This window comes from Cryptomeria japonica, chromosome 11 (assembly GCF_030272615.1).
Source record: "Cryptomeria japonica chromosome 11, Sugi_1.0, whole genome shotgun sequence".
Lineage (NCBI taxonomy): Eukaryota > Viridiplantae > Streptophyta > Pinopsida > Cupressales > Cupressaceae > Cryptomeria > Cryptomeria japonica.
The window spans coordinates 100,026,757-100,051,395 of NC_081415.1; the positions used below are offsets into that span (position 1 = coordinate 100,026,757).

Consider the following 24,639-nt stretch of genomic DNA (forward strand, 5'->3'; position numbering starts at 1 on the left):
CCAAAGGACAGAGCAAAGAATTCTGCACAATTGTTAGACTTGAAACCAATCGCATGACAACGAGCCTAAACAAATCATACCTTATGATCATAAATTACCATACCTGCCCCTGCCAGGCCAGGGTTCCCACAAGAAGCACCATCAAAATTCAATTTAAAGTGCCCTTGCGGAGGAGGTTTCCAGCAAGAAAAATTTCTCTTACTTATAGCATTAGTCTTATTTAAAATAGATCCATGAGAAGGTAAGACTGATAAAATTCTCCAAACTCGAGTTACCCTACCATCCCAATGAGAAAAAGAGGTAAGGGTTTCCAAATTCTTATAGATAAAAGACACAACAACTTTAGAGATGGAAGATTCAATCCTCAATAAAACCTCAGCCAAGGAAGAACTTGTTTGTTTAAAAATCTTATTATTACGCTCTAACCAAATATTCCAAATCACAATAGATGGAGAAATAATCCAAAGACATGCATAGAAAGATGAGGCAAACTGGAGAGGCCATGCTCTAAAGTGGGAAAGGAGATCCTTACCAATAAAAAAGGATAGATTAAGCTTTTCAAACAACCACTGCCAGTAAGCATAGGCAAAATCACAGTGAAGAAACAAGTGTGCAGAGGATTCTAAATTTTTATTACAAAAGACACAAGAAAATACTGCAGTAATACCCAACCTGTCCAACCTCATTCTTGGAAGGACCCTGTCCTGCACTGCTAACCAAGAAAAAGCACCCGCCTTTGGGAGGCAAGCCATATGCCAAAACAACTTGTATGGCCAAGTAGATAAATCTTTAGCAACCAAGAGAGAATTATAGCCATCCTTAACTGTGTACTTACCAGAGATATTCCTTGTTTAGATAAGCTCATCGTCAGCATTGGAAAGAATTATTACTCTCTCCCCCAACATCTTTTCATATTCCAATTTCACATTTTGATCAATATCTAAAAATTCAATTCATTTCCATTTTGCCACCTTAAGATTCCCACTATACTCAATTTCAAAATAATCAGCCACAAAGACACCCCAAAGGGAAGAAAGAGTGGAAATTAAAGGAGACCAATCCCTCGAGTTCACCAAAGGGGGATGTCCATTCCAAACTTCCTTCCAAAACCTGACCTTTCTACCATTATGAACAATCAATGAGAGATGAGGCAAAATCACTGATCTACATTTACATAGAAAATTCCAAATAGCTGAACCAGACGATAAATTAGAAACTTGAAAAACATACTCTTTTGGTCCGTTATTTAAATATTTAGCAAACATAATTTGTGCCCAAAAGGAGAATGGTCTCTCATACAATTTTCAAACCAACTTAGCACCTAAGGCTAAATTCTGACTTTCCAGACTCCTAATACCTATGCTCCCAAGGTTTTTAGGCAAACAAACTTTATCCCATGCTACTAGAGGGAGTTTCTTCTTACGTTCTTTATTATTACTCCAAAGGAAGGACCTAAGAGTATCTTGCAAACTAACAAGAATCGCTTTCGGAGACTGCAAAATAGACATGAGATAAATAGGAACAACATTTAGGATAGACTTAATAATAACAATCTTATTAGCCAAAGATACATTTAGGATAGACTTAATAAGAACAATCTTATCAACCAAAGATAACCATCTATGATTCCAAGATAGGATCCTTCTAGAGATAACTGAAATGATCTTATCCCAAAACTCAACTCTATCCTTCTTAATGAAGAAAGGTATACCAAGATAAGAACAAGGAAGATTTCCAGATGCAAATCCCCAAAAAATCTTCAATCTATCCTGAACCAATTGTGAAGCATGAAGGAAAAAAATCTTTGACTTATCAACATTGACTCTCTGACCAGAAAAGGATGCATAATTTTGTATTATCCCCTTTATCACTCTTGCCTCACCCAAAGAGGCCTAACCAAATAACAAGGTATCATCTACAAATAAGCAATGCGAATGCTTTGTGGAACATTATGAATCTTAATTCCCTTCCAAAGCCCTCCCAGCTTAGCGGCTCTTATAGCCCAACTGAACGTTTCAGCTAGAAGAATGAACAAGAAAGGAGACAGGGGCTATCCCTGCCTCAAACCCCTAGAAGAGGAGAAAAAACCACAAGGGGAGCCATTAATTAGAACCGAGAACCTTGCAGAAGAAATACAAGCACGAATCCATTTGATCCATGCCTTGGAAAAACCCAATTTAAGTAAAAAACACACAATGCCCCCCATTCTACTCTATCATATGCTTTCATCATATCTAATTTGAGGATCATGGTCGAGATTCTCTGAGTAGAAATAGAATGCAAAACCTCATGCGCCACTATAGCTCCCTTTGTTGTCTCTCTTCCTGGAACAAAACCTCCTTGTTCTAAAGAAATGATCTTAGGCAGAATTTTAGCCAACCTTAAAGAAATAGTCTTGGTAAAAATCTTATACAAAGTATTACATAAAGCAATAGGGCGAAAATCAGCAAATGTCTTGGTAACCTCTTTTTTAGGAATAATTGCAATCATTGTAGTATTAAGCTCTTTCAAAACAGACCTGTTCCTTCTAGCTTCCTCAAGGGCCAATAAAACATCATTCCCCACAAAATCCCAACATTTCTGAAAAAATAAAGGAGTAAATCCATCCGGTCCCAGAGCCTTATTAGGGTTCATTGCAAAAACAACATTCTTAACTTCATCAAAAGAAAAAAGAGACATCAACATTTTATTATTTTCTGAAGATACCAAAGAAGGAATATTAGAAGAAATGTTATTATGAAGATCTCCATGCTCCGAAAACAATAGTGACTTAAAAAACCTAACTGCCTCTAAAGCAATATCCTCATGTTCTGTTAAAAGTTTGCCATTTGGACACTCAATACAAGATATCCTATTTCTACTTCTCTTAATTTTTGTTGAAGAGTGAAATTTTTTTGTATTTCTATCACCATCTGAAAGCCAGATCTCCCTCGATTTCTGTCTCCAATAGATTTCTTCTTTGGACAAAACTTCTTCAAGCTTTGCTTTTAGCAATTTTAGTTCATCAAAAACAAGAGGCACCATACCATGTTGAATCACATGTGAATTAAGACATTCAATCATATCTTGAATCCTCTGTTTTTCCTGAAAGATGTTCTTAAAATGCAAGATATTCCATTCTCTAATATTAAATTTCAAAAATCTCAACTTCTTAGCAATCTGAAACATTCGAGATCCAGAGAAATAAGGAGCAAAATTCCACCATTTTTTGAGCAAAGGCAAAAAGGAAGAATCTCTAAACCACATAGGTTCAAATTTAAAAGGTGACTTAAAAGGAGCTTTATCTTCCAGAATTGATAGGGAAATTGGAAAATGATCTGACCCCGAAACTGGAAGAATAGAAGAAAAAAATTCGAACTCTGAATTAATCCATACATCTGATAACAAAAACTAGTCTAACCTTTCCGCAATCTGAGAAGAATCTCTTTGCATATTTGTCCATGTGAAAATCCCATTCTGAAACTGACAATCAAAAAGACGCATGTTCTTAATGAACATCCCAAAGTCTTCCATAATTTTTTTATTAGGAAGAATACCTCCTTTCTTTTCTCCCAAGTCAGTGATAGCATTAAAATCCCCCCCAAAGATTATAAAGGGACCATGCCTCAAAGGGGAGGAAATCCTCTTAAGTTCTCCCCATAATTTAATCTTCCTTTGAATACGACAAGGAGCATAAATATTAAAAAGCCAAAACTTAACCTTCGAAAGCTTGCTTTTAACTAAGGCCAACATCCAGTTTACAGTAGAAGCAACTAGCTCAACCTCAATGTTAAAGTTATTCCAAAGCAATGCCAAACCCCTTGACGCACCACAAGCCGGAGAGGAGAGGAATTCCCACTTTCTTCAAGAAGAAAAAACCAAATCAGCAAACTCCTTTGACAATTTTGTCTCTTGCAACATGAAAATATCACACTTAACTAAGAGTCTCTTGCAACATGAAAATATCACACTTAACTAAGTCCATCTGGGACTTAATTAAGCGCCTCTTGTTAGGGGCATTTAAGCCCCTAACATTCCAAGATATAATTCTCATTGTTCTCGAGGGGAGACCGAGGCTCCCTTGAGGCTTCCCTCTTTCCTTTATATGGAGAAGACTTTCCTTCTCCAAAACTACTTTGAAGATTACGATTCACAGCCCCCAACCTAGTCACAGAAGGACTTATAATATTCCTCTTACTCCTCTTGCCCTTAGGAGTACCGCTTCCTTTCATAGCATCACCAAGAGAAACCAAATGCTTCCCTTTCCCAACACCAGGAGAAAGAGACAAAGTCTGCTGAATCCCAACATCAATTTCCAATTGAGTCTTTCAATTCTTTGGAGGCCTACCCCTACCAGGAGAAACCACAGATGAAGCCCTAATTAGAGTAGTTTGAACAATTGGTAAACTCTTACTTGACTTAGGAGAAGTCATGGCTAAATTATCTATGATGCCCACTTGTGATGAGGCCAAAATCTCAAAAGGGTTAGCAGATGCAGAAATAGGAAGGTTCGATTTAATTCCCCCCAAGTCATTCTCAATGGAACAAATAACCCTATTCGTAATGTCCTCATCCATCAGATGCTCATGATCTTTAAAAAGATCATTTACCTGGTGAACCAGATTTTCATCTGGCACAATAATAGGAATGTCCCCCAACTGAATATTATTTCCTAAGGTGGCATTATTATCCACATCCACATCAACATGCTACGAAGAATTATACACCAATTCTTTGACTTGTTGAGCAAGGATAGCATCATCAGGAAACCCTAGAGAAGAAACCCCAACATTAGACTCTGAAACAACCCCATCATTCTTCACAAAAATCTGACCAATCCCCTGACAACTTTCTAAGTATTCTTTTGACTTCACAGGGCAGATAGGATTCCCACCACCATCATTTAGTGACTTATCTAAGGAATTCGAGGTAGTGAGATTTGGAAGCAGATCATCCACATTGTTGTCCCCCGAAACCATAATATTCTGGTGAGCTACTGTCTTATCCTTACTTGTAAAAAACCCTACAAACTTCGGATCGTGAGACACAACATAAACCTCTCGCTTCCCAACATCCCTCATAGCCTGGTTAACCTTAAAAGTAGCGGGAGGTTTCCAAGTGGAACCATTAACTAATAGTTTATCCAGAAATGGATTATCGTTACTACACAAGCAATTTTCTGCCTTATTCAAAACAGAGGATTTCAAAAAATCCATAAGCAAAGGAGCATCCAATTGCAAGGAAGTTTTACCAAATTCTTTCTCCAACTTATTAATTGGTTGTTTCCAGATACCCTCATGAGATTTAATGATACAAGATCGAGGGCAAACAATATTAGGGTTAGTCAAGACACAAATTTTTACCAAAACCTCCCCCTCCACAAAATCAAATCTTGATGATAAGAAAGAACCACAAGTATTACCAATTTGTTCCAAAACCTCTGGGTCCATAAATTCAAACGGTAATTTGGGCAAGCCAAACCAGAAAGAAACTAATTTAAAACTTGACCAAGCAGGGACATAAAATGGTTTCCAAGCTGAAACAAACACTAAATTTTTACCAAACCAGTAATGTGAAGATTTTAAAACTTCATCCCTAACAGAAGAAGAGTTGAAAACAATAATAAATGCATTTGCAGAGAGTAATTGAAAATAACGCAATCAGACCACTTTTTCTGCAATTTATGATGAAATTTAGATAAACTAGTTGCATCCCCCCATATTTCTCCAAAAATAGCATGTGTATGCAAACAACGAGCTTTCAAATCCACAACAGAATCAAGTAAATCAATGCATGGAACAGGAGCCCATACCTATGAAGACCCACCTCCTAAATCAGAGCCAGTTTGATTTTCACTTACCTTATCATCTTTTTCTGATGTCGAAGTTTCTCTTACCTTATTCCCCCTTTGATGTGACAAAGATAACTCAAGCCGGTTACTGTTAGATTGTTTGTCCATCATCTTTTCACCAGTATTCAGCCGAGAAGCCCTAATTGTCTCATTTACAGATGAAAATTTCACAACTTTCGCATAGGATGGTTTTCCTCCCATCTCTGTAGATCGTTTACCCGAAAGCCCCTTTAAATGATTTGGGATAAAATTTTGCCGCGGACCCTGACCAAAATACCTACGATCCAAAAAGCGTTGATTCCCTTCACCAGATTTGTCCATACTTCGCCAATTTCCACTGCTTGGACCTCTTAAAAAACCTCGAAAATACTTAGAGACCGGTCTGAAATTTCGTAAGTCTGCCTTCAACCAATTCTGCGCTGCCATATCTACCCATTTGCCCTTCATGAAGACTAGCTGTGGGGCATGCGGCTAATCTTCCTAGCCCACATCAGCCCACGCGCTAATAACCCAAGATTTGTCCATGCAGAGCACTTTTAAAATCTGAAAGATTTGGATTGCACAAAACCAAATTTACTGCACCTTTTGCTTCTGAATCTTTAAATGATCATTTTGTAACTCTGTGCAAAGCCATTAGCTTCTTCCTGCGCAGACCCCATGCTGATATATCTTGGTTGATATATTTTGTTAACACTTCTGATTAAACTGCTCTTTGATCTTACAGGCAGAAGAGCAGAACTTGAAGAATACCAAAATATTACCCTTTAGTCATCCAAGCTAATTTAGATTTTAATATTCAACAACAACTATTTAGGACTACGGATAGAAATAGTTGAAATAAAAAATCGAAAAAAATATACTAGACACAGTGATAGAGCCAACAAAATTTTCAGATAGAACAAGTAAAGATATTATATGTAAGTGACAAAATAACATATTTATATATGTTACAAATTTTGAAAGGAATTATGTTAAAAAGTTTATAATTTGTGAATCACAATCCATTTTATGATGAATCAGAAACTTTAATCCAAAAGATTGATGAAAAATTTTCTGTACTGTTTTATTCCAAAGACTTTACATATATTTCATTGACTGAAATCTTGTGAACTTTAATATGTTTGTATGTGTGTAGGGGAAAAAGCGAGACTAGGTTAACATGCCCTAATCCTACCTTTTGACACACATTACGGAATACGAAAGAGCCTAGAGGTATCACACAATTGGCTACTTCTTTTTGTGAAAGAGAGAGCCACAGGCTATCTATTAGGATTTCTATTCCTTTTTTGAAATTGAAAGATAAAATGATACAAGTTCAAGTCCTAATCCCAAAATGCATGTATGAACTAATAACAAGATTGCATAATTGAGATTAAACAATGAACAACTATAAACACAAGGATAAAACAAGAATACAGATGCGTACCCGGAGTCAAAATCTGATTGAAAATGTTCGGGACGGGGGCGCGGGCGCCATTGTTCCGATATTGTGCCGGAAACTGCACCTGAAACTGTTGTCTTGCACTCTGAAAAACTGTCGGAAATGCTGTCTGTTAGGAGGACCAGGGCGCCCACCGCCTCTGTCCCAGGGACCAGGGCGCCCAACGCCCCTGTCCTGGCAGGACCAGGGCGCCCCACGCCCCTGTCCTGGTCTTTTGCTTTGCAATTTGGTGTGGAGTGCTGTCTCGACCTGCTTTTCCCGGATCTGTAACCTGCGGTGTCGTCCGAGTCCCAAAACCTGCACTTATATCTGAAAAGGGTGTGGGCAGCTATATAGGGTTTTGCCTTAGTCAAACCCCCGCTTCAATGATTTCCACCTCCACGAATAGCCAAGTTGTATTGTAAAATGTATTGTGTGTGCAAACCTTGTGTGTGTGCAAGATCCTAAAATGCAAGTAAGCAAACTAGAGCAACCTAGAAAGTAAACCCTAATTGCTTGTAAATGATAATGTAAATGCTCTAAATCAAGATGCAAAGTGATCTAAAGCATGAATAAGTAATGTATTGAAGCTTATGCAAAGACATGAAAACAACATGAAATCATACCCAACCCCCAAGGGAGGGGTTCAAGCCAATCCTCAGTCGGTAATCTCCTATTGTTCTTCAATGTCTTCCAAGTCCTAAATGGATGAATGAAATTGATAAATGCTTGATAGAGGGATGTTGAATGTTGTTGAAGTCTTCAAAGATCTGCTCTTTCGCTGCATATGAGGTTCCTGAAAACAAAAATCGGATCCCTTCAAATGAAGAAAGAGAGCTCTTATGTATGAAACCCTAGGTCATAATTTCGTCTTTTGGCCGACCTAGAGATTGAATTTCCCGCCAATTTCTTGGGGTTAAGCTTTATTTTATAATTGGATTGTGCTCCTAAAATTTAGGGAAAAATGTTCGGGACCATGTGCACTCCGGGCGCCACGGTCCCGACAACTTTTCACCAAATTTTCAAGGCCGTCGGATATGATGATTTTAGAGAGAATCCCGAAGTTACAGGTGATTTCGAGATGTTTTGACCCCCGAAACCAAGCCCCCAAGTTCAAAATAGGACTTAATTAGGGTTTTTGATTGAATGATGTATTGGAGGAATAAAATGAAAAGGGCACACTTTAACGAAAGGGCCCAACTTTATGATGTAGAGGACGATGAAATAGGACCTTAGACCTAATTAATTTGATTAATTAAGTGCTAAAGGAGAAATACAATGCAAAATGTAAAATGCACCAAGGCGGGTGCTAAACTAGGTGTGAAATTGTACCACCCTAGCAAGTGCGTACAATTTACGACGCTACATTTAGCCCCCACTTTAGCGGTCATATGAGTATTACGTGCATATGCAAGTTAAAGTACAGAAAAGTAAACATTATTTGAAAAATGATATATCCATAAGTTGTCGGACGAAGCCCCCAACGGTATCTGCAGTACACAGTTAGGAACCGCACCCTACAAAACACACGTTAGATCACAAAATCACCTAATGCTTACTAAGGAAAGTGATGAAATTTGTGAGTAGCTATATGCCCCCCTGATTCGACTTGCTTATTAGGGAGGTGAAACAGGGTAGCATGTTTACTTACGACAAATTGTGTAAGAGAGTATTGATGAGGGATGTTCACTGAATAGGCTTCATCAGAGCACTTTTTGGAACATCCCGAGAGTAGGGGAATGAAAATACGATTCCTACGCAACAAACAGTTCGAAAATCGCATCTCCCAAACTCAAGTTATGATGAAATGAGTGATAGAGGAAAATTAGGGTTTTGAAAGTAAAGGTAAAGGAATGAAAGTATATACCTTGAAAGTGACATTTGTATTTGTCACTTTGTTGATTTCGGAATACTATTCATTGCAGCGGAGCCCACATAGCCATCATCATGCTTTCACGACGACCGGAGCGTTCCACGAGGATTGAGATCCTGCGACAGGCCGTGATCGACGACGAGCCATTAGACGAGCTGAGTTGACTGAGCATTGACTTTTGATTTTCTGCATTTGACTTTCTGTGATCGTTTGCGGGCCCTGGAATCTGACCCTGGGTCCCACCCAGGGCACCATGGTCCTTGTGGGGTGCCATGGTCCCAATCAGGACTTGGCAAGAGATGTCAGGGTTAGCATACGATGTTCGACAGTTTGCATGAATGATTTTGATGATTGAGTACTGATTATAGTTATGTTTTTGTGTTGCAGGGTCTCCCATACATGAGAGAGCATACGACGGGACAGATTCTTCGCAGTTTGCGAGATCAGAATCCCCGGCTGACTCAGGCAGAGAGAGACACATTGTCGATCGTGGGTTTATGGTATGCGATCCTCATGCCAGCCATTCGGTTCCATCCTGCGATGCTGATGGCACTGATGGAGCGATGGGATCCTGACACATGCACATTCCATCTCCCAATAGGAGAGCTGACGGTTACACTTGAGGATGTGTACCGCATACTTCGTCTTCCTATCAGAGGAGCTACTGTGACATACGCGACCGATCGGTCTGCGGAGGACCATCAGAGGGAGCAGGTATATTGCATAGGGAGAGTCATGCTGAGCGAGACATGAGGTCGCATCATGGTCAGCTGGCTCTTACATCCTACAGGAGAGGTGCCCCTTATGAGACGTCTTATGATCACCATCATAGCACTAGCCGTCTGCCTTAATGGGCGAGGTATGCACATGCATGGGGGTCTCACATGGTGCATCAGAGCTATGGAGAGACACAAGAAAGTATATGCTTGGGGTCGGAGTATGCTTGCACATCTCTATCACGACTTTGAGGAGTATGTGTTTGGACAGGGTTGCAGCTTGATGACATGCACACTTCTGCAGGTGTGGATATTTGAGCACTTCACATGCACCAGGCCTGTCGACTTTCCGATGAGTACAGCTAGCGAGCGACCTAGGGTGTTTGCTTATCCAAATCCACTTACCAGCGAGTGGAGATTTGGAGATCTGCTATATTGGAGAGTAATTTTTGATAGATTGACAGCCGAGGTGATCGTATGGAGACCCTATTTGCGGATGCACAGATGGGATGGGATGGAGAGATAGTTAGCATGCTTACAGAGGAACCGCCTATTGCGGGGACGATATTCACATATCATAGTCCCATTCTACTTCGACTGAGTACGGAGGCAGTTTGGGCTAGAGCAATGCGTTCCAGCCGATGTACCCATCTATACTCGACACTCACGAGTCCTTCCTAGACCTAGAGCAGTAGCGAGATCAACGATAGATGACATCGAGACTACAGATATAGAGGGATCCGATCAGGATGTGGTTACTGATTATTCTGCAGAGCCTGGAGCACAGTGCAGGTATGTCTCATGGTTTATGAGATCATACCCAGGGCCTATCTTTCCACCAGAACATCTGACAGACCATCCAGACCCATGGAGACCGAGATGAGGACCAGGGATCCAGGTCGGAGGAGCCAGAGGAGGGAGAGGGTCATGAGGAGGCAGGAGATCTTGATCCACCCACAGGAGATTAGCCTAGTGCCGAGGAGGAGGAGAGAGAGGAGGATGACACAGATAGGGATGAGGAGAATGAGGATGCAGGTGAGGATGCGGACGAGGACGAGGATGAGGACGAGGACGAGGAGGAGAATAGAGATGATGAGGAGGGGTTAGATGCAGCTCCCCACCATTCAGGAGATGATACCATAGCCTTGGATCCTCCTCTTATTCCCCAAAAGGGGGAACACGAGGCGATACAGAGACCTGTTTCTAGTACGGGCCAGCCTACACCCATCGTGCATAGATTATTTGAGCGTGGAGAGTCTAGTAGTTCCCAGTCACAGATGCTACCATATCATGATCTCTACTGGCGTGAGGGAGATCCAGGTATAGTAGGTTTATATTGATTGATTAATGTTTTGATGATATAGAATGGTACTAATACAAAAATCTGTTCAACTGCTACAGCTAATGTGCAGGAGTGGCGTTCCCTGATTCAGCAAGCAGTGACAGACATTTCCACGATGGCATAGATCCCTAGTTCCTCACAGATTGCTTATAGGCCTCAGGGGAACGCGGATCGGCATGAGGACTTGTTTTCCCCATTCCGAGTACAGGTGGATATATGGAGGGAGAGAGAGAGAGTTCTATCAGAGAACCTTCAGCCGACACAGCGAGATCTAGCAGCAGCTCAGGCTGAGGCTACCTCCTATCGCGCAATCCTTATGGATAGGGATCGTAGGAGTTCCTCTCGGAGTCACTCGTGATCTATATCGCGCTACACACCTATGGGTCCACCTGCACGGCCGGATCAGGAGGGAGCATCTAGTCGTCACTCTCCAGCCACCAGCCCTAGGGATAGGAGATGATTTTATGATGTAGGATGGGTCATATTTTGGATGTACAGTGACCTATATTTGTATACGATCCACATATATATATATATATATGCTTCTCTTTTGTCTCAAATGTGTTATCTTTAATGCTTAAAACAATGTATATTTTGCTTTGATTAAATCTAATACATTTGGTAGGTGTACATGTATGTTCAGGATTTAATTTCCATGTGATTGATTTCTTAATGCTCCATGATTAAATTGATACATGTGTGACTTAATTAAAATATTTAATCAAGTACTACATTGATGATAGGGAAGAAATATGCATTAAGTCTAAGAATCATATAACTAATGTGATTTAATTTTGAACTTAAACACAACATGATACGATTCTACTTAACGCATAAGAAATTGCGAAATATGCTAGCATAATGGAAATGTAAATCTTTTACAATTTACATAAATGAATTCAAGACAAACTATATAGTAAAGAAACACGCTTGTCAAGAACGAAGCAATATAGATTAAACACCATAACATTTAATTCTATTTTGCTCTAATTAGGAGATACTAACATATTATCCAATGTTGAAGAACTGAAAAGAAGATAAATAAGGAATGAAGAATTAAGCATAATATCTACGCAAGTGCATAGCATTGATAGGTTCTTTAAGAGGTGTACCGTCTACATCCGCTATTTTGTAAGCACCTGATCCATAATCTTCAATAACGATATATGGTCCAAGTCAATTAGGACTAAATTTTCCCTTTTCTGCAGGTAAGGCATTCACATTGCGCTGATTCTCAGAGAAGACTAAGTCACCTACTGAGAAGGAACGTTGAATAACCTTATCATTATAGCTTCGTTGTAGAGTTTTGTGATACACTTGAATATGCTCAAGAGCGTTTATACGCTGTTCATCAAGCATCTCAAGCTGTTGAAGTCGTCGTTCTCTATAAGAGTCACCATCTACTATACCTTTGAGAGAAACCCTAAGTGATGGAATCTCTAACTCTAAAGGCATAATAGCGTAAGCACCGTAAACAAGATTATAAGGAGTAGTTCCTGTAGCAATTCGTACACTCGTTCGGTAGGCCCAAAGAGCATAGATTAGCTGATTACTCCAATCCTTACCATGCTTATTCATGGTTTTGCGAAGAATTTGTTCAATTATCTTATTGGATGATTCGGCTTGACCATTTGATTGAGGATAGTATGGTGTAGAAAATCGATGTTTGATATGATACTTCTCGAGGAATTTCTTCACGTCCTTGTTCTTAAATGATGTCCCATTATCTGAGATTATAGTGGAAGGTATCCCGAATCGAGAAATGATGTTTTCTAGAAGAAATTGACAAATCACTTCAGCAGTAGTAGAGCGAAGGGGAATAGCTTCTACCTACTTCGTAAAGTAATCTGTTGCAGTTATAATGAAGGTGTGTCCTTGAGATGAAGGAGGAGAGATTTTACCAATGAGATCCAAACCCCATGCGGAGAAAGGCCAAGAAGCTACTTGAGAACGAAGTTCTTGGGCAGGAGCATGAATCAGATTATTGTGTTGTTGACATTGATGACATTTCTTAACAAATGAAAAAGAATTCTTCTGCATAGTTTGCCAATAGTATCCCATACGAAACAATCTTTGAACCAAGGATTTGCCTTCGAAATGCCCCCCACAGGCACCTGAATGTGCCTCTTCAAGAGCAACGGGGATTTCCGATTTGTTAAGACAGCGAAGGAGAAGACTATCATAACCCCTTCGGTAAAGGACATTAGAAAGAATGATATATCTAGCAGACAACTTGCAGATTCTAGCCCTAGTGTTCCTATTGGCGGAATCAGGAAAGGTACCATCGGTCAAATATCTTACGATATGTGAATACCATTCATCTGAGTCTATAAAGTCACAACATGTTACCAAGCTAGAATCATCTACGATAGCTGGAGAAATAAGGTTGTGAATAACAAATTTAAGATCAACCACAGGCGTCCTGTAAAGATACAAGAGAAGCCACACATGCCATTGCGTCCGCATGTCGATTATCTTTTCGAGGAACAGGTTCCATGGTATAAGAATCGAATTTTTGTAATAAAAAGATAGCAAGATCTTTCTATTGTGATAATTTGTCTTGTTTTGCTTGATACAGTCCTGTTACTTGTCTTATAATCAATTGAGAATCTCCATAAATATGTATGTGCTTTATATTCAGAGCTAAGGCTGCTTTTATTTCCGCTATAAGAGCCTCATACTCAGCAATGTTATTGGTACACAGGAAATTTAGACGATAGGATAAGGGAATAGATTTCCTTGTAGGAGAAATCAGAACAACACCTGCCCCCGATCCCGTACGACACTTAAAACCATCAAAATATAATTCCCAAGTTTCATATTTTTCTATAGAAAAAATGAAGTCATCGGGGAAAGACTCAGAATTAGGGAAGGAGAAAGGTGAAGGGGCCTCAACTAAGTGGTCGGTCAATGCTTGCCCTTTAATTGCTTTTTGTGAAACAAATTTAAGGTCAAATTCAGTTAACATCATAACCCACTTAGCTAGGCGTCTTGATAAATCAGTTTTAGAGAAAAGATGCTTCAAAAGATCAAACTTTACCATGACGTGGACTTCTGAATTTAAAAGATAATGTCTCAATTTCTGAGTCGCAAACACCAAGGCCAAGCATTGTCTTTCTATCGCAGAATATTGGGTCTCATAATCGAGTAAGGTACGACTTATGTAATAAACCGGACATTCCTTACCATCTTTATCATGTTGTGCCAACAATGCTGCAAGAGCATGAGAGGAAGCAGTTGTATACAGAAGGAGGGGTTTAGAAGGTTCGACAGGTTGAAGAATAGGAGGACTAGCCAAATACACTTTTAAATCTTCAAATGCTTGCTGACAATCTTCATTCCATTGAAAAGTGATATTCTTTTTGAGAAGTTGAGTAAAAGGAAAGGTACAATCCGCAAGTTGAGATACAAACCTACGAATAGCTTGAATCTTTCCTTGTAAGCTTTTAAGTTGAGACACATTTCTAGGAGGTGGCATGTTGACAATAACATCTATTTTCTTAGTGTCCACCTCAATCCCACGATGCGAAACTATGAACCCTAATAGTTTTCCACTATCCACACCAAAAACACATTTTCGGGGATTCAAGCGCATGTGATATTTACGAACTCTTTCAAAGATTTGACGAAGGATTTTAATATGATCTATGCGAAGAATGGATTTGGCTAAAATATCATCAACATAGTCCTCTAAAATCTTATGCATATAATCATGAAAGATAAGGGTCATCGCTCGTTGATAAGTTGCACCAGCATTTTTAAGTCCAAACGGCATCATTATCCAACAAAACGTACCCCAAGGAGTGGTGAAAGCGGTTTTGAATTGATCTTGAGGGTTAATGAAAATTTGATTGTATGCTGAAAAACCATCCATGAAGGATAACAAGGCATGTCCTGCCGTAGGATCAACTATCATGTCAATGTTTGGAAGAGGGAAATCATCTTTTAAAGAAGCCCTATTTAAATCTCGAAAATCGGTACACATTCTTATTTTATTATCTGGTTTAGCCACAACTACAATATTTGAAATCCATGGGGAATAGTCAATAGGGCGGATAAATCCAGCCTCCAATAACTTTTCAATCTCAGCCTTAACAAGCAGAGCCACCTTAGGATTCATTTTTCGAATCTTTTGTTTCACGGGCTTAGCATCAGGAACTAAGACAATATTATGAGTGACAATCTTAGGATCTATACCAGGCATGTCAGAGTATGTCCAAGCAAAGATCTCAGGGAATTCGTGCAATAAATCTTCATATTGTTTTTGTTCCTCTTCATCCAAACATTTTCCAATTTTAATGACTTTTTCTTTATTGCAAGGATCCATCTTAACATCAGTGGTGTCACTTATAAGAAGATTACTTTGTTGAGGAGTATCTTTTAACTGAGGGAATTCTTTCACAATCTCATCATTATCGATCTCTTTTCCAAAATAGGCTTCAGTGTTCAAACAATAAGGAAGTCCCCTATTGTGATGATAACGAGGAAGAGTGTCATAGGCTCCCAAGAATTCAGCTAAAGCATCATCGGTAGGGAAGACATCCAAAGCATAGGCACACGAAGGATCCCCATCAATATACTCGGGGTGTTGCATTGATAGAGATGTAGAAATAGCATTAACACTAATGCATGGTCTTTTAGAAGCTTTAGTGCGTTTGCAGGGATTATAGCCAAGTCCAAAGGCATAATTGTGAAAATTATTCTTTAGAGGAACCTTTATCCCTTGTTCGTGAGCGCCACAACCATTTCCATGATACTCATGCTTAGCAAAAATGCGAAAACCATGACCATAATGATCAGCCATTTCAGAAAGAGAAGGTGGTTTTTCATAAGACAAAGAATCAAACTCTTCAGAATTAGAGGTGTGAGGAGAAGAAGTTTGAGAAGCGGCCACAAAATTATTACTCATAGGTTCAGGTAAGATTGACTTATTTTTAGCTTCTTCCTTCTTTTCAACTTTAAGCTCTCTAGAAGGAACCTTATATTCACCTACAAAGGTGGGATTGAAATCAAGAGATCCCCAATCGTCTTCTGCGAGAACCTTCTCAGGATCAAAATCCTTCTTATGTGTAGATTCAAGTCGAGAAGAATCTTCTTCAGGAGCTCCAGACTCATCCAAAGAATTTTGATCATCAGAGAGCGAGGATTCATCGATAGGTATCTTGTTTAAAGAGTCATCACTAGACGAGGATGGCTTAGAAGAACCCCCTTTGGAAGTAGATGTTTGTAGACAAGCTTGGAAATTAGTATCACCTATCAAGGTATATGTCTTATTGTTATAAATAAATTTAACTTGTCTATGCAATGTAGAGGGGACAGCTTGCATACTGTGAATCCAAGGTCTCCCTAATAACAAGTTGTATGTTAAATTTCGCGACATAACATGGATAGGAGTAGGCAAAGTAACAGGTCCCACTGTGAGAGGTAAGGTGATAATACCTAATGAAGTCTTAGCCACATTGTCAAAGCCTCGAATGGGACGAGAGTCAGGCTCAATGAGGGATGTATCCACATTCATTTTATGCAATAGATTAATGCTACACACATTAAGGCCAGAGCCATTATCTACTAGTGTTCGTCTTATAGCAGTGTCTTTCATGATAACCACAATCATCAAGGGATCATATTGATGTTGAATTTCACTAGTAGGCAACTCATCTTGGGTAAACACGATTTGAGCCTTAGGATTCATCACAAAGTTAACCAAAGATGCTATATTACTAGATGTATTCGGTGGAGGAACATTCAAATCTTTCAAGGCATCTTGTAACATTCCATGATGAGCGGAAGAAGTTTGAATCAAATCCCAGAGGGATATCTTAGCAGGGGTAGCTTTAAGTTGTTCTATGAGATCATATTCCTTACCCATAACTTGCGAAATACGGGGAGCTTGTGGAAGAATTGGTTGAGGATTAGGAAGAGAAACTGGAATAACAGGAGGAGGATTAGGCTGCCTATTATTTCTGGTGTGATAAGTATGGGCAACCGCATGATAACTCTCTCTAGTTAATTGCTTGGCATAACTATAAGGACTTATAGGTTTTCTTCCTTGCACAGTGATGATTGGTTTATTCGGAGTACGAAAGGAATCATGATCATACCCTCCCTGGACAGTAAGGAGAGGTGATTTAGGAACTTGAAAGGTGGGAGAAGGATAAGCACCTTGGACTTCAAAGAGAGGCTTGTTATGCTCATTCAAGTTTATCATGTTAACCAATTTAGAAGTCTTGTTCTTGTTTAAAGATTTCGATAAAGCCACAAAGTCATCAAGAGCATCATCCAACAAAGCATGATCATATCGATTAAAAGGTTTATCTTTTGATTCAAAAGGAGACATCTCCTCATAGAGGGGATTATTGAAAACAACCATGTTACTAGATTTAGTGGAAGAGTTGATAGGAATGTACCCTTGAGAGGAACCATTCGACTTATCTTTCTCATCACACCTAAATGGCATTGTAACAAGGTTTATGAGTCTTTGGTAAAATGAAGGTTTGGCATCTTTAGGGTTCAAAAACTCATCTAAAGCTTCATCTAATTCATCTTGGCTATACTCATAATAATCATCATAAGCACGAACATTTTGCAAATAAAAATCTGACATTTTGAAATAAAGGTTGCATAAAATTTAAACACACAATGCAAAGAAACACACTCTTTTTTTTTTCTTTTCTTTTTAATGAAAATGAAATGAAAACACACTAAATCTAGATCTAGATCTAACAAATGCAATGCAAGAGGAAGCAATGATAGATTCACGTCGCGTTCACCAAAATGTGTAGGGGAAAAAGCGAGACTAGGTTAACATGCCCTAATCCTACCTTTTGACACACATTACGGAATACGAAAGAGCCTAGAGGTATCACACAATTGGCTACTTCTTTTTGTGAAAGAGAGAGCCACGGGCTACCTATTAGGATTTCTATTCCTTTGTTGAAATTGAAAGATAAAATGATACAAGTTCAAGTCCTAATCCCAAAATGCATGTATGAACTAATAACAAGATTGCAGAATTGAGATTAAACAATGAACAACTGTAAACACAAGGATAAAACAAGAATGCAGATGCGTACCCGGAGTCAAAATTTGATTGAAAATGTTCGGGACGGGGGCGCGGGAGCCACTGTCTTGATACTGTGCCGGAAACTGCACCTGAAACTGCTGTCTTGCACTCTGGAAAATTGTCGGAAATGCTGTCTGTCAGGAGGACCAGGGCGCCCAACGCCTCTGTCCCAGGGACCAGGGCGCCCAGCGCCCCTGTCCTGGCAGGACCAGGGCGCCCCACGCCCCTGTCCAGGTCTTTTGCTTTGCAATTTGGTGTGGAGTGCTGTCTCGACCTGCTTTTCCCGGATCTATAACCTGCGGCGTCGTCCGAGTCCTGAAACCTGCACTTATATCTGAAAAGGGTGTGGGCGGCTATATAGGGTTTTGCCTTAGTCAAACCCCCACTTCGGTGATTTCCACCTCCACGAATAGCCAAGTTGTATTGTAAAATGTATTGTGTGTGCAGACCTTGTGTGTGTGCAAGATCCTAAAATGCAAGTAAGCAAACTTGAGCAACCTAGAAAGTAAACCCTAATTGCTTGTAAATGATAATGTAAATGCTCTAAATCAAGATGCAAAGTGATCTAAAACATGAATAAGTAATGTATTGAAGCTTATGCAAAGACATGAAAACAACATGAAATCATACCCAACCCCCAAGGGAGGGGTACAAGCCAATCCTCAGTCGGTAATCTCCTATTGTTCTTCAATGTCTTCCAAGCCCTAAATGATTGAATGAAATTGATAAATGTTTGATAGAGGGATGTTGAATGTTGTTGAAGTCTTCAAAGATCTGCTCTTTCTCTGCATATGAGGCTCCTGAAAACAAAAATCGGATCCCTTCAAATGAAGAAAGAGAGCTCTTATGTATGAAACCCTAGGTCGTAATTCCGTCTTTTGGCCGACCTAGAGATTGAATTTCCCGCCAATTTTTTGGGGTTAATCTTTATTTTATGATTGGATTGTGCTCCTAAAATTTAGGGAAAAATGTCCGGGACCATGTGCACTCCGAGCGCCACGGTCCCGACAACTTTTCACCAAATTTTCAGGGCCGTCGAATATGATGATTTTAGAGAGAATTCCGAAGTTACAGGTGATTTCGAGATGTTTTGACCCCCGAAACCAAGCCCCCAAGTTCAAAATAGGACTTAATTAGGGTTTTTGATTGAATGATGTATTGGAGGAATAAAATGAAAAGGGCACACTTTAACGAAAGGGCCCAATTTTATGATATAGAGGACGATGAAATAGGACCTTAGACCTAATTAATCTGATTAATTAAGTGCTAAAGGAGAAATGCAATGCAAAATATAAAATGCACCAAGGCGGGTGCTAAACTAGGTGTGAAATTGTACCACCCTAGCAAGTGTGTACAATTTACGACGCTACAGTATGTTATTCTAATATTACATGACCTAGGTTATAATCTGCATAATATATATGGATTTCACTGGATTGTCACCGGTTCCAATGTTCAAAGTAACTTCTAGATCCCTTTTAATTGATTTTCAAATTTATGTTACAATGCTTAAAAGTTCATAGTAATAATATGGATACTAATATATTTTGCTCCATTTTGTTATGGGTCTCGTATGTTTCAGATTGCTAAGAAGTTAAGTTATTTGAAATTGAATATTAGGGAATGGAATATTTCGCATTTTAAGAACATTTTTCAGGAGAAACAAAGGATTCAAGATATGATTGAGTGTCTTAATACTCATGTGCTTCAACATGGTATGGTGACACAAGTTTTTGATGAACTGAAGTGACTAAAATTACAACTTGAAGAGGTGTTAGCTAGAAAGGAAATCTATTGGAGACAAAATTCTAGAGAGTTATGGCTTTCAGATGGTGACAGGAACACAAAATTTTTTCATTCTTCAACTAAGATTAAAAGATGTAAGAATAGGATATCCCGTATTCAGTGTTAGAATGAGAATTTATTGACAGAGCTAGAGAACATTGCTTCAAAGGTAGTTAGGTTTTTTAAGTCATTATTATCTTCGGAAAATGGAAATCTCAGCAATGATATTATATCTAATATTCCTCCTTTAGTATCTTTGGAAGACAATAAGATGTTGTCTCCCTTTTCCTCAGAAAAAGTTAAGAGTGTTGTCTTTGCCATGAATTCGGATAAAGCTCCGGGACCAGATGGTTTTACTCCTTTATTTTTTCAGAAATGTTGGGATTTTGTGGGAAATGATGTTTTATTGGCTCTTGAGGAAGCTAGGAGAAATAGGACTATTTTAAAAGAATTTAATACTACAATGATTGCAATTATTCCTAAAAAAGAGGATACTAAGACTTTTGTTGACTTTCGTCCCATTGCTTTATGTGACACTTTTTATAAGATATTTACGAAGGCAATTTCCCTGAGGTTGGCAAAAATTCTACTTAGGATCATTTCATTGGAACAAGATGGTTTTGTTCCCGGAAGGGAGACGACAGAGGGTGCAATTGTAGCACATGAGGTGTTGCATTCTATTTCCACCCAAAGAACCCCAACCATGATACTTAAACTAGACATGATGAAGGCTTATGATAGAGTAGAGTGGGGGGTTTTATGTGTTGTTCTTGAAAAGTTAGGTTTTTCTAAGGCCTGGGTCAAATGGATTTGTGCATAAATTTCTTCTGCAAGATTCTTGGTTTTAATTAATGGTTCTTCTTGTGGTTTTTTCACTTCCTCTAGGGGTTTGAGACAAGGAGATCCCCTTTCTCCCTTTTTGTTTATTCTCCTAGCTAAAACCTTTAGTTGGGCTATTAGGGCTGCTAAAGTTGGGGGGCTTTGGAAAGGTATAAGGATTCAGAATATTCCCCAAAGTATTTCTCATTGTCTCTTTGCAAATGATACTCTATTATTTGGACATGCTTTGTTAGTTGAGGCAAAAGTGATTAAAGGAATAATACAAAATTATGCATCGTTTTCTGGTCAGAAAATGAATGGTGATAAATCAAAGATTTTTTTCCTTAATACATCACAACTGGTTCAACATAGGTTGCAATCCCTTTGGGGATTTGAAACTGGAAATCTTCCATGTCCTTACCTTGGGATTCCTTTCTTTGTTAAATGGGATAAGATGATTTTGGTCATTTCTAAAAGAATTCTCTCATGGAATCATAGATGGTTAACTTTGGCGGGTAAAATTGTTCTCATCAAGTCTATTTTGAATGTTGTTCCCATATATCCCATTTCTGTCTTGAAGTCTCCAAAAGCAGTTATTGTTAGTTTACAGGATACTCTTAGCAATTTTCTTTGGAACAATAATAAAGATGGCAAAAAGAAACTCCCTTTAGTTGCATGGGATAAGGTATGTTTGCCTAAGGAACTTGGGGGAACATGAATTCGGAGTCTGGAGAATCAGAATTTAGCCTTAGGTGCTAAGTTGGTTTGTAAATTATATGACAAACCTAGCTCCTTATGAGCATAGATTATGTTTGCCAAATATTTAAATAATGGACCGAGAAAGTACTTTTTTAAAGTCTCAAATTTGCCTTCGGGTTCTACTATTTGGAATTTCCTTTGTAAATGTAGATCAGTTATTTTGCCTCATCTCTCATGGATTGTTCATAGTGGTAGAAAGGTCAGATTCTGGGATGAAGTATGGAATGGACACACACCTTTGGTGAACATTAGGGATTGGTCTCCTCTGATTACTGTTCTTTCTGCCCTTTGGGGTGTTTTTGTAGCAGATTATTTTGAAATTGTGACTAGTGGACCCCTTAAGCTAGCTAGATGGAAGTCGATTGATTTCTTAGTTGTTGATCCAAGTATGAAATTAGATTTTGAGAAATTTTTTGGGGATAGAATTGTATTGCTTTATGATTCTAAGGATGAACTTATTTGGACAAAGAATATTTCTGGTAAGTACACTGTTAAAGATGGTTATAACTCTCTTATGGTTGCTAAAGATTTATCATCTTGGCCTTATAAGTTGTTTTGGCATCGTCTTGTCTTCCTAAAGCTAGAGCCTTTGCTTGGTTGGCAGTTCAAGACAGAGTCCTTACAGGTATGAGACTAGACAGGCTCGGTATTACTGTTGTTTTCCCTTGTGTCCTTTGTAACAAAAATTTGGAATTTTCTTGTGATTATGCTTATGAATGTTGGCAGTGGTTGTTTGAGAAGTTAAATATATCCTTTGTTATTGGTAAGGATCTGATTTCCCATTTTAGATCTTGGCCCTTTATGTTTGCCTCATCTTTTTATGCATGCCTTTGGATCATATCTCCATCTATTATGATTTGGAATATTTGGCTAGAGAGAAACAACATGATATTTAAAAAAACAAGTTCTCTTGTGTCTGAGGTTCTATTAAAAATCGAGTCTTCAATCTCCGAGGTTTCTTTGTCGTTTATTTATAAGAATTTGGAAAATCTTACTTATTTTTCGCATTGGGATAGTAGAGTTACTAGAGTTTGGAAGATTCTGTCAGTTTTACCCTCTCATGGTTCAATTTTAAAAAAGAATGATGCAATAGGTAAGAGATGCTCTTCTGGATGGAAACCTCCTCCACAGGCCCACTTTAAACTGAATTTTGATGGGGCCTCTCGTGGTAACCTTGGGCCGGCTGGGGTAGGCATGGTAATTTATGATCACAATGCACATTTTATTCGAGCTAAGTGTCATGCTATTAGTTTTAAAACTATCAATTATGCGAAATTTCATGCTTTGTCTTTTGGATTGGATATGACAATCTCTTTGGGAATTAAGAACTTAATAATTGAAGGTGATTCTATGGTGATTATTCAATGTGTTATGAAAAAGAAATCGAATTGTTGGAATTTGCAGTGTATACTTGATCTCATTTTACAAAAATTAGAATTGTTTGAACCTTTTTTATTATCCCATTGTTATAGAGAAGTTAATAAGATTGCAGATTATTTGGCAAATTTAGCCATTGATAGCAATGCTAATCAGCGAGAGGTGGGTTTTGAGGAAATTCTTTCTAGGGTATGGGAAGGTTTGCAACAATAGTTATGTGATTTTCTTGAGTAATATTGATGTAAAATTTTATGATGATAATTATTCCCGCTTTCCCCTTTCATTTCAAGTATTCACGTTCGTTGTCTGGAGGAGAGTTCGAGCTCATGGTATTTTGTACAATAGTGTTTTTCCAAAGGTTTTTTGATACTTTCTTTTTTGGCAGGAAGGTTTTTGGCTCATGGGATTTGGCACAGGGCTTTGGAAAATTTTGTCTTCTTCCATTGATAGCAGCTGTGGAGTCTACATTTGAAAATTATCCGATGGGTTTTTTTGACAAATTGTCATATTGGGTCTATGTAAAACTGATATTATATGTGTTGTGACCGCACTTTGTATGTGGTTTTGGGCAGGGTGTATAAACTGATCAATTAGATACTATAGGTTTATTTTATGAGTTGCGATTGGAGGTTTTCTTCTAGGGTTCTTTCCTCTGGTATGCTCTTTGAATCTCGTGTAAAAAATAAAAAATATTAATAAAAAGGTTTAGTGGAATAATCTACTTTTATTGAAATAAATAAATAAATATTGATACTAATATTTGTTAGGGTCACTTTGACACAGTATTACTTATTTGGCTTTGTTGTAGAATTTACTACAGCTTTAGCCATTCAATGTACCACTTTTCTCACACACATGTCAAGGAGAACAAGTATGTGGTGGTTATATTGAAATTTGTTTAGGTTACTAAGGATGAACTTCATGTGATAGGACACAAGATTTCTTGTAGTGTTAGCCAATTGTATTTTGAAACTAGATCTTACCAGAAGTTAGAATTTAAAGACATCAAAATTTCACAAGCATAAAAGAAGTATCAGTGTTGTTAAAGATTTGAGCCTCTAGTGAGTTTGGAGACACGTGGAGCAGGGTTGTAGAAAACAATGAAAACTAGTATATAACTATCATTTTCCTCAAATAGAACAACGTCCTTTCTCTCTGCTCCTTTGTCCTTCATGTTAAAATTTGTTTTTTTCTTTCAACTAGGAATGGTCATCTTCAAAAGCATAAAAGATGGAGATTAGATTCAAAACCCTCAATTTTAATGCATGTATTCAGATGCAGACGCACAGACAGGGCATAAGAGCTATTCTGTAGAAAGCCACATCAAAGTGCATGTTTTTGACTGTTGTAACTACATTCCAGTAATTTCGTTCTCTTGAAAACTGGCTATATTTTGTAATGTGAGTTTGAAAGCAAACTAATATAGATGTCATTAACAGAAAACATTAAGACTGATTTTTTTTTTTATAGAAAATTTCGTGGGTTTTCGAGATCAGTTAAATTGCATTTTGTTGAGGGGAAAACGTAAGTCTCCACCTATACATAGACTAATAATTATTTGAAACATAAAAGTTCACATTCATAAATTGCTCTTCTTAAACCTTAACCTACTTCACCAATCTCATGCAATGAACTAGACACTAAATTAAACTGCC

General features: G+C 38.4%; 1 protein-coding gene across 14 annotated transcripts in view; it reads left to right on the plus strand.

Annotated features, from left to right (window-relative positions):
* The window catches only part of LOC131066102 (uncharacterized), a 33,239-nt gene extending 9,548 nt beyond the window's left edge, over positions 1-23,691 (plus strand). For 11 of the 14 annotated variants that reach the window (XR_009359430.1, XR_009359432.1, XR_009359433.1 and 8 more), the window contains one exon: positions 23,370-23,691. Coding sequence is in view for 2 of the 14 variants with exons in the window: in XM_059214076.1 (XP_059070059.1) it covers positions 21,657-22,232; positions 23,374-23,529 (732 nt within the window). In the remaining 12 variants the exon portion in view is untranslated. Of the gene's footprint in view, positions 1-19,631; positions 22,233-23,369 lie in introns of those variants that run through there. The other 3 variants (XM_059214077.1, XM_059214076.1, XR_009359425.1) reach the window with 3 other exon arrangements.
* Positions 23,692-24,639: the final 948 nt, after the last annotated feature.